At 40.0% G+C, this 10,377-nt stretch overlaps 1 protein-coding gene across 5 annotated transcripts in view; it reads right to left on the bottom strand.

The window, feature by feature from the left end:
• Positions 1–2,281: 2,281 nt before the first annotated feature.
• The window catches only part of BTRC (beta-transducin repeat containing E3 ubiquitin protein ligase), a 164,282-nt gene continuing 156,186 nt past the window's right edge, over positions 2,282–10,377 (bottom strand). For all 5 annotated transcript variants that reach the window (XM_054728656.1, XM_054728660.1, XM_054728657.1 and 2 more), the window contains 2 exons: positions 4,514–4,706; positions 2,282–2,616 (listed from right to left, as the gene is read on the bottom strand). In XM_054728656.1, the coding sequence (XP_054584631.1) occupies positions 4,545–4,706 (162 nt within the window). In that variant the 3' untranslated portion in view covers positions 2,282–2,616; positions 4,514–4,544. The remainder of the gene's footprint in view (positions 2,617–4,513; positions 4,707–10,377) is intronic.

Below are 10,377 nucleotides of genomic sequence, written 5' to 3'. Positions count from 1 at the left end.
ACAATGAACTGGTAAATGACCCCCCGAGCTGAGGAATGTGACTGACTCAAGTTTTTCAGACCACTTAACTTCATTCCCATTTCCATCAGAGCGGAGGACAACTTGGGGCATATCCTCGACAGAGCTCACCGCTCCAGGCTGAAGGGCCCACCTCGATATCACTTCTGATGTATGGACAAGCTTCAGAACAGTCTTAAACACAATCTACCTTCAAGTGAACTTCGATGGGAGAGGAAAGCCCCGTGCACCAATGAATAGTCAACAGCTCTCACTTCAGAACAGCAGCATTTAACAGAAGGGCTAGGAAAGTTATGGCTATTGGACAATACTTTTAAACAGCTGAAAATCCATGCCTCTTTAATGCCTGAGCTATGTGTCTTTCAGGCTGATGGTCTTGTGCCTCATCCGTAGCAAAACCCTCAACCAATCAAAAAGGCATTAATAGTCAACACAATGGACAAGGAACCATGAGAAGCGACTAGATAGAAAACATCTCTCTGTAGAATGGGTAGTTGGGAAGGGAATTATTCTCAAAAAATATTTCCTAGGCAATGACATTATCATCACACTGGGAAATACCTTCTGAATATAACCTGGAACTAAAAGCTTAAAAGCACTCATAAAGCAGGAAAGAAAAATGCATATGCATAACCTGCCTCTTCATATGTAATAACAACATTCAGTCTGGGCACATTTTGGGAAGAGGACACCTTTTTACAAATCAGAGGGAAGATTGCTTTCTCTTGCCTTCCCCCTTTGCAGAACTGAAGGTGGCCTAGCTGTGAGGTTCCTTACAACTGGCTCCCATTCTGATGTTTTTTACAGCTGCCAGTTAAAAAGGGGCTTTCTTTTGCTCAACTGCTTTGATCAGGAATGGAAACAACAGGCCAGACAGCTCAGCCTCCAAGGGAAACCTGAGACTGTACCGTGGCCTCAGGGCTTGGGATGGGTGTGCCCATGCCACCAGAAATGGCTGGTGCAGGTCCACTCCCACCCCCAGGACACAAGCTGGGCACACGCTGGTCGTATTCCCTGTGCTCCAGGTTGGGTGGCACAGGTGCCTGCACCTGAATCCCACACAGCTGCCTTCCAAGTGGCCGGGTCAGCCTGGCCCTTGCTGAGGTCCATTTGTTTACATTATTAACTAACTCCCAGAGTTATTGGTTGGGGGAGAGTGGAGAGTAAAATATGACCAGGAGGAGGAAGAAAAGGAAAGAGAAGGCAGTTTCTGCCCAGTATTAAACCCTGTGTGCCAAACTTCACCCTGATCTGCTCTCTCTGGCAGCTTTGCCCTTTGAAAATACCAGGTTTGGGAAAAGCAAGAAGGTTGGTTCTGCAGTGCAAGGTTGAGATGACTAGCTTGATTTTTGGAAATGGTATTTACTGGCTTAAATGAAAAAGAAATAAACTTTTAATCCCTACCACCTCTTAAGCTACTCTGACGGTGGTCTTGGCAAAGATACAGGTGCCTGGGTGCTCACAGGCCCTGATGAGGAAATCTGAGATGGGAGATTATGCAGAGCGTACCAAGCGACTGGCTCCGGCCATTCCAAGCCTTCCTGTAGGCTGAGCCTTAGCAGTGATTTAAGATGAAGTACAATGCTTTTTATTACACATCTAATTGTTAATGAGAGGAAATGCAATCAGCAGCTCCTTTTCACACTCTACATGGAATCGAGGAGACTGCTGAGTCCAGAAAAGATGTGGCCATTGATGGAGCCCAGGAAATTTCGGCCCCCCTTTTTGGGGAGAGGGTGTTAGAAGAAGAGAGGAGAGTTGCAAATATGAAAGTACCATGTCTGAGAACCCATTATTGTCATATAGGGTCACTTGCAGCAAAAGCCTCGGTTTGAAATTTTAACTGAACAGCATTTAACTCTTCCAAGTGTTGCGTTTTCTAGCTGAGTTGCCTCATGCTAACTGATGACACTTTCTTCATCCTCGTTCTTCTCAGGTGGAGCAGAGAACAGTTGAAGGGGTGGAGGGAGGGGGAAGAGGGACAGAAACAGAGAAAAGAGATGGAGGAAAGAGGCCCAGATCGTCAAGTGTGCTCATTCTTCTTGTCTCTCTTTCTTGCCTCAGAGGCTATACAGGACCGCTGTCTCCTAAGCACAGTGGGGCTCGCTGAGCTTGCCAGGCGCTGGGCATTCCTGTAGTTCACGGGGAGACACTGGGTGCTGTCTGGCTTGAAGTTGTATCCCCCTCTCCCCTAGAAGTGGGTCTCTCCCAGCAGGCTATATAGGGAAACTAGTTCTTCTGCTTAACGGCAAAGCAAGAGAGATTCTGGCAAAACATTAAATATATTTATAAGTCATCTTTGTCTGGAACCAAATGAGGGAAAAACAGGTGCACAAGGGAAAGGAGGAGGGGAAGTGAGGTGAGGTTTAAAAGTTCTAATCATTCACGAAAGATAAAAGACATCTGATAGCAGCACGGAAGCAGTCAGCTGTGCTGAGTAGACCCTCCTGAGTCGACTGCAGACCACTGTGTCCCAACAGGAGTCTCAAAGCCCCACTCCTCGGCTAGTCCGGGGAAAGTGGGTAATATTTTGATTGTTACTGTTGTTGCTCATCCTGGTATTGGCAGATACGTTAAATACCGCAACTTTAATGAGTCCTGTGTGAAAACAGAGCAAATAATCATTAGTCCCTTTCCCTGTATTTCTCACTTGCTCTATGAGAAAAAGAACTAACTTAGCTGTCAAATAGGAGAAAGGCTCAGAGGTCCTTCGTAATGCCTGCTCTTGGCCTGTGCCAAGCAGGAGCTTCTGTTAAAGGCTACATGGCCTGTCTGAGGACTTGGCAGGGGGCTCAGTGGCACGTTCAGGGCCATAGCGCTTACACAGAGTGACTACAGTGGGTGTCTTCAGAGAGAGATGTGTAGGTGGTAGCTGGATATGTGGCTTGGAGACTAAGGCAGAGGTTGGGACTAGAGATACAAATTTGAGTGTCATCTACACTGAGATGAGAGCTGAAGCCTTGGGAAGAGACAAGGCAGCCGAAGAAGGGAGCTTAGATAAGGAAGAAAGGCCTGAGACAGACTCTTAGGGGATGTGTGTATATTTTAGGGGTGAGAGGGGAAGGAGACAAAAGCCATAAGAGCATCAGGAACAAAATGCCATAGAAAACTCAGGAGCAGAAAATTTTGGCAAAAGGAGGGGATAGATAACATGATTACAATATTAACACTAATAAACCACTTTTTACTAAGGACTTGTTAGGTGCTAGGCTCTGTGCCAAGCACTAAGAATTTTACATGTAACATTTCAATGCAATCCTCACAACAGCTCTGTGTACTATGTACTGCAACCCTCATTTTGAAAGTGAGGAGACGAAGGCCGTGGGAAGTACTTGCCCAGGGCACACAGCTACACTTCTCTCCAAGGCGTGCCTGTGGGACCTGGCTGAGGGCTGAGGGCTGAGGAGGCAGCCTGTCCTCTGTAGGAAGTGAGCACTGAAATGAGCCCAGCAGGGCACAGACCACCCCTCTCAGAAGAACCAGGCAAGAAGATGTGCAGAAAAGTGCTCAATGTGCACTTCTTCCACAAGCATCGAGGCAAGTGTGGGGAATGAGGAATCACAATGATGGCCAGGCCCCCAGCAGTACTGCAGTTTCCCCCAAACAACGATCACAATGTATGTGAATATACCACAAAACAGATAAAGATGAATTTTAGGATCTCTGCTTGCCTCCGAGGGAGGATGAAGACTTGAGTGGGAGAACATACGGAGTTCTCACCAACTCCAGAGCCACTTCCAAGGTCAAAAGACAGTTCATTTTTAGAGGAGGTGGGGAGTGGGGATAAGGATTTTAAAAAGCTACCCTTTTAAAACCAAATGACACTGACAGAGCTGTGAGAGGCCAGCACATTTCACCATGAGATTTCCCCACTGGTACATTAGACTACCTACTTGATTTAAAGGGTCTTTATTACAGGTACTGGTTTAATCTGGGAACTACAGAGCCACAGGCTTTTGAGTCATTACTCTTAGTTTTGAAACTGATTCAAATCGTTCTTTGGCAAGTTTTTTTGAATATTTATTTATATATTTATATATTTATTTATTTATTTTGAGAGAGAGCATTGATTTGTTGTTCCACTTATGTATGCATTCATTGGTTGATTCTTGTATGTGCCCTTACCGGGCTGACCTGGGATGGAACCTGTAACTAGGCGTATCTAGATGATGATCTAACCAACTGAGTTGCCCAGCCAAGGCTAAATCTCTTCCTTTCTGAACAATTCTATTAGACAACTGGGGCAGGAATTACTAGTTCTACAGCACAAGGGTCATCCAGATCTAATTCCAGGATCATCTAGAACTGAGGCTGGCTTCCTTGATGAAGGCAGCATCCAGTATGCAGCCCCGGCCCTGTCTCATGGTGGCAGCTTCCCTGCTTTACAGGACTTGGAGAGATAAAGGACGTGAGAAGGCTCCATGAGCTAGCAGCACCTTACAGCCAACATCCCATCTCCTACCCACAGTGCCATGCACACAGTTCTTTTTCATACCTGGGCAAGTATGAGGTCAGTGTATGATTATTTATCTGGAGATATAGGTGTATGTTCGAGAAGGGGAGCGGGGGGGTTCAGCTTGGGCAGTTGGATCATTTAGAAAGTCCCAGATGAGGATTGTATCATCGTGTGAACTACTGACAATCTGGAATTCATCAAACTGGAGTCGGAAAACTCTTCCAGAATGCTCCTAGAGAAGGAGAAACAAAAACTTATGAACTACTCAGAATCAAAAGGACAAATTCAGCAACATGTCAAAAGGAGTCTAGGAAAAAGTTATGTTATCCTGATAGGTAATTTTCTCTATCATTTAGCTATTTCAAGAACACAGAGAAAAAAACTTAATTTGAATTAAAGGCAGGATGAAAAAGTCAAATACTGGGCAGTTGATTTCATACATAATCAAAGCAATATTCACTAGAGCTGAGGCATGCCCAATCGTATGCTAGTTTCTCATTGCCAACTCTCCTAGGCTGAGCCTGAACCAGACCATTCCTCAGTGCTTCCCTGGCCTTATCCTCTCTCTGTACCTCTAGGATTCTTCTACAATTAGAGGCCGAGGACTGATAAGTAATAAGAAGTAGTGTGCTGGTAAGAGTTTATCAGCTAATTAACTCTCCCCAATTGTAAAAGCATCTGCACATTTTCATGGTGTAAATATTCCTACCCTGGCTCTAGCTGGTCTGGCTAAGTGGATAGAGCGTCGGCCTGTGGACCAAAGGGTCTCGGGTCCGATTCTGGTCAAGGGAATGTACCGTGGTTGCAGGCTCCTCCCCACCCGGGCCCTGGTCGGGGCTCGTGCAGCAGGCAACCAATCGATGTGTTTCTCTCACATCGATGTTTCTCTCTGTCTTTCCCTCTCTCTTCCACTCTCCCTAAAAATCAATGGAAAAATACCCTTGGGTGAGGATTAACAAACAAACAAACAAAAAACCCCACAAAAATTCATATCCTAGCCATTTTCAAGCTACCTATATGAGGCCAACCAGCTTGCAAAAATCATGATATTTAATATTTGAATCTCATAAGCAGTTATAAGTGCATTTTGTATACCATTGTAGTAACCACCATCCTGATTACTTCCAGTATCCCAAAAAGCACTCTCATGCCCCTTACAAAGTCGATATTACCTTCACCCCAATGCTGTCATCAATTCATTTTTCCTGTTCTTCGTTTCCTATAGATACACTCATAACAGCATGTATTCTTTTTGCCTGGTTTCTTTCATTCAACAGTGTAAGATTACTCTCTGTTATTGCATGCAATAGAAGTTCATTCTTTTTTTCATTTATTTATTACTGGTTGATATTTCATTATATGAACACACTATAACTTACCATCTCTTTTTTTTTAAAAATATATTTTATTGATTTTTTACAGAGAGGAAGAGAGAGGAATAGAAGAGTTAGAAACATCGATCAGCTGCCTCTTGCACACCCCCTACTGGGGATGTGCCCGCAACCAAGGTACATGCCCTTGACCGGAATCGAACCTGGGACCCTTAAGTCCACAGGCTGACGCTCTATCCACTGAGCCAAACCGGTTTCGGCTAACTTACCATCTCTTATGGTTAATAGGTTTTGACAAAAATTTGCAAAGGCAATTCAGCCTATACAAGGTTGATTATAGTTTTGGCTATTATAAATAAAGTTCCTATGAACATTTATGTACATGTCTTTTGATGGATATATGCACTCATTTCACCTAGGAGAACTGTATGTGTAGCTTTAGTAGATATGGTGAAGCAATTTTTAAAAAGTTGTGCCAATTTATATTCTCACCAGCCATGTATCAGAGTTCCAGTTGCTTCACATCTTCAACAAATTGATAGTCAATCTTTTAAATTTTAGCTATTTTGATAGATTTGTAGTATAGTGGTATTTTATTGGAGTTTTAATTAGCATTTTTCTTTATGAAGCTGAAATAGTTCCTCTCTATTTCTAGTTTGCTGAGAGTTTATCATGAATAGATGTTAGATTTTGCCAAATGCATCTATTGATATAGTCATGTGATTTTTCTTCTTTAACCTTTGATGTGATGGATTACATTAACTGGTTTCGGAATATTACACCTGCTTTTGCATAACTGGAATAAATCTTGATAATGATGTGTAATTCTTTTTATACACTGTTGGATTCAATCTCCTAATATTTTGTTGAATTTATCTTAATATAAGTTACTTCATTTTATTGAGATTTAAAAAATACTGAAATACCTTTAAAATAGTTTCAGAAATTTTCCTTATTGTGAAATCACTAAACATAAGGAGAGTAAAGATCACACTTAAATCTGAAACAAATGGTTTAAAATATTACCAAAAAATCCTACCTAATAAACTCATATTAGTTATGAAATTGTGTGTTTTATTTTCTTATAATATTTTTGTCTTGTTTTGGTATTGTGGTGATTCTGGCCTCCCAGAGTAAGTTAGGAAGTATTCACCGTGCTTATATCTTCTGAAAGAGATTGTGCAGAACTGGTATAAAGTCTTCCTCAAACATTTGGTAGAATTCACCCGTGAACCCATTTGGGCCTGGTGCTTTCCGTCCTGGAAGGTTATTAATTATTGCTTCAATTGCTTTAATACGTATAGGCCTATTCAGATTGTCTATATCTTCAGATGTGAGTTGTGGAAGATTATATCTTTCAAGGAATTTGTCCATTTCATCTAGGTTATCAAGTTTGGAGCATAGAGTTGTTCATAGTATTCCTTTATTATTATAATTTTAATGTTCATGAAATTTGTAGTGATGCAAAGTTGTGCTTAACATTCAAAAATCAATGTAATAACCAATTAACAGAATAAAGGTAAAAATATAAGATCATCTCAATGGATGCAAATAAAAACATTTAACAAAATCCAACATCTATTTCTAATAAACACTCTCAGCAATCGAGGAAGAAAAAGGAACTTCTAATACCCCTGATTTTATCTATGAAAAACCTAAAGCTAACACACACACATACACACACACAATGGTGAAAGACCAAATGCTTTTTCCCCAAGAGAAGGACATCCACTGTTAATTCTTTTGAACATTGTACTGAAGATCTTAGTCAGTACAATAAAACAAGAAAGAGAAATAAAGGTACACAGGTTGAAAAAGAAGTAAAAGTGTATTTGTACATACTTGCAATGAGCAATCCAGAAATTTCAAAATACTATTTACAATAGCATTAAAATATGACAAAAGACGTATGACCTTTAACATTGAAAGCTATAAAACATTTTTGAGAATTTTTTTAAAAGACCTAAACAAATAGAGAGATATACTGTATTCATGGATCAGAAGACTCAGTATTGTTAAGAAGTTACTTCTCTCCAAACAAAATTGATCTGGATTTAACACGATCCCAATGAAAATCTCAGCAGATTTCTTGGGTGGCGGTGGGGGGTAAAATTGGCAGATTCTAAAATACACATGAAAATTCAAAGGACCCCCAAAAAGTTTTAAAAGTACCAAGTTGAAGGACTTACACTACTTGCTTTCATGAGTTATTAAAAAGCTGCAGTAACCAAGTTAATATGATACTGGTATCAAAATAGACAAAAAGATCATTGGAACTGAATAGGCCCATAAGTAGACCCCCACATATATGGTTAACAGGTTTTGACAAAAATGTAAAGGCAATTCAGAGGAAAAAGGATAGTCTTGCATAAATAGTACTGGAACAACTGGCTATCCATGTGAACTTTGAACCATACCTTATTCCAGTGGTCGGCTAACTGTGGCTCGAGAGCCACATGCGGCTCGTGAGCCGAGGTTTGCTGTTCTGTTAACTAATGAGTCTGCCGACCACTGACCTAGACTCTCAATTCCAATAATTACAGGCTGTTGTTGTTCCTTGTGATTAAGCCCCTATCCAGTGGTCGGCAAAGTCATTAGTCAACAGAGCCGCAGTTTGCCGACCACTGCCTTATACCATCCACAAAAATTAACTCAAAACTCAATAAGAAACCCACTCAATTAAAAAATGGGCAAAAGATTCAAACAGACACTTCACCAAAATAGGTATCTGGATGGCAAGTAAACACATGAAATGATGCTCAACATTAATATTAGGAATATGCAAATTAAGACACAATGAGGTGCCACTGGACACTTAGAATGACTCAAATTAAAAAGACTGTACACTAAGTATTGGTGAAGATGTGGAGTAACTGCACTGTTGTATTGCAATGTTAAATGGTACAACTACTTTGGAAAATAGTTTGGCAGTTTCTAGAAATATTAAACATACATTTACCATATGATCTAGAAATTCTGCTCCTAGGATTTATCTGGGAGAAATGTAAGCATATGGTCACATAAAGATTTGCACATAATGTTTATAGAAACTTTATTTGTAATAGCCCACAACTGGAAACAATCCAAATTTTCATCAACTGGCAAGTGGATAAATTGTGGTATAACCATACAATGAAATACTACTTTGCAACGAACTACTGATTTACATCAACAACATAGGAGAATATAAAAATAATTAGGCTTAATGAAAAGAGGCAAAAAAAGAGTACATACTCTTTTTTTTATTCCATTAATTAAACCATAAAAAATGCAAACTAATCAATATTGACAAAAAGCAGATTAGTGGCTGCTTGGGGACTGGAGCAGGGGGAAATGGGCAGAATGGGAAGGGAGGATTACAAAGGGGGCATGAGGATACATTCTTTATCTTGGTTGAAGTGATAGTTTCGTTGGTATGTACATATGTTAAAATTCATTAAGTTGCATATTTTATTGTATGTCAATTATATTTCAATAAATCTCTTTTTAAAAATTTAAGACAACGCAATAAATGAGGACAAGATTTGAACAGACACTTCACAAAAGAACATGAAAAGATGTTCTACACCATTAGTTACCACAAAATGCAAATTAAAACTATAACCATTACACACTCATTCAAATGGCTATTAATTTAAAAAAACACACCGGATAATACTAGCCCTGGCCAGTGTGGCTCATTTGCTTGGGCATAGTCCCATGCAACGAAAAGTTGCTGGTTTGATTCCTGGTAGGGTGCATGCAGGAGGCAACGGACCAATGTTCATTAGCATCAACGTTTCTCTCTCTCTGGCTCTTCCTAAAAATCATTTAAAAAAATCTTAAAAAAACACACAAAACTGACAATAGTAAGTGCTATCAAGGATGTGGAAAAGTGGGACTCCCATACATTGTTAGTGGAAATGTAAAGTGGCATACATTTGCAAACTCCCAAAATGCCACTTTGGAAAATAGCTTAGTACTTCTTTTAAATTTAAACATACAATGACCATAGGACCCAGAAATTGCAGTTATAGGTATTTACCCAAGAAAAATGAAACAATATGTACATACAAAATCCTGCATGGGAATGTTTTCAGTATCACCAAAAGCTGGAAACATCCCAAATGTCCTTAAATTGGTGAGTGAATAAACAAATTGGTTCATCCGCACAATGGAATACTACCCAACAATAAAAAAGAACTTAGTACTAACACATGCAATAACATGGATGAATCTTAATGAAGTAAAAAGAGCCAAAGGCAAAAAGCTACATACTGTATGATTTAATTTATATGACATTCGTAAGACAATAAAACTACAGGGACAGAAATGAGATGAACAGTTGCTAGGGGTGATTCTAAGGGACACAATTTTGGGGAGATGATGGATATTTTCTATAATTTGATTGTGGTAGTTACACATCTGTAAAATTCATAGCAGTATGCTAAAAATGGACAAATTTTTCTGTATGTAAATTATACTTTAAAAAACTAGATCTAGATTAATTGTAAATGAATGAAAGTACACATTTTAAAAAAACATGTGTGAAACATGAAAGTAAAGCATGTATGGTACTGAAATGATGAGCTT

Source organism: Eptesicus fuscus, chromosome 17 (assembly GCF_027574615.1).
Source record: "Eptesicus fuscus isolate TK198812 chromosome 17, DD_ASM_mEF_20220401, whole genome shotgun sequence".
Lineage (NCBI taxonomy): Eukaryota > Metazoa > Chordata > Mammalia > Chiroptera > Vespertilionidae > Eptesicus > Eptesicus fuscus.
Note: the sequence above shows the minus strand (reverse complement) of the source record. Positions and strands in the feature narration are given on the sequence as shown.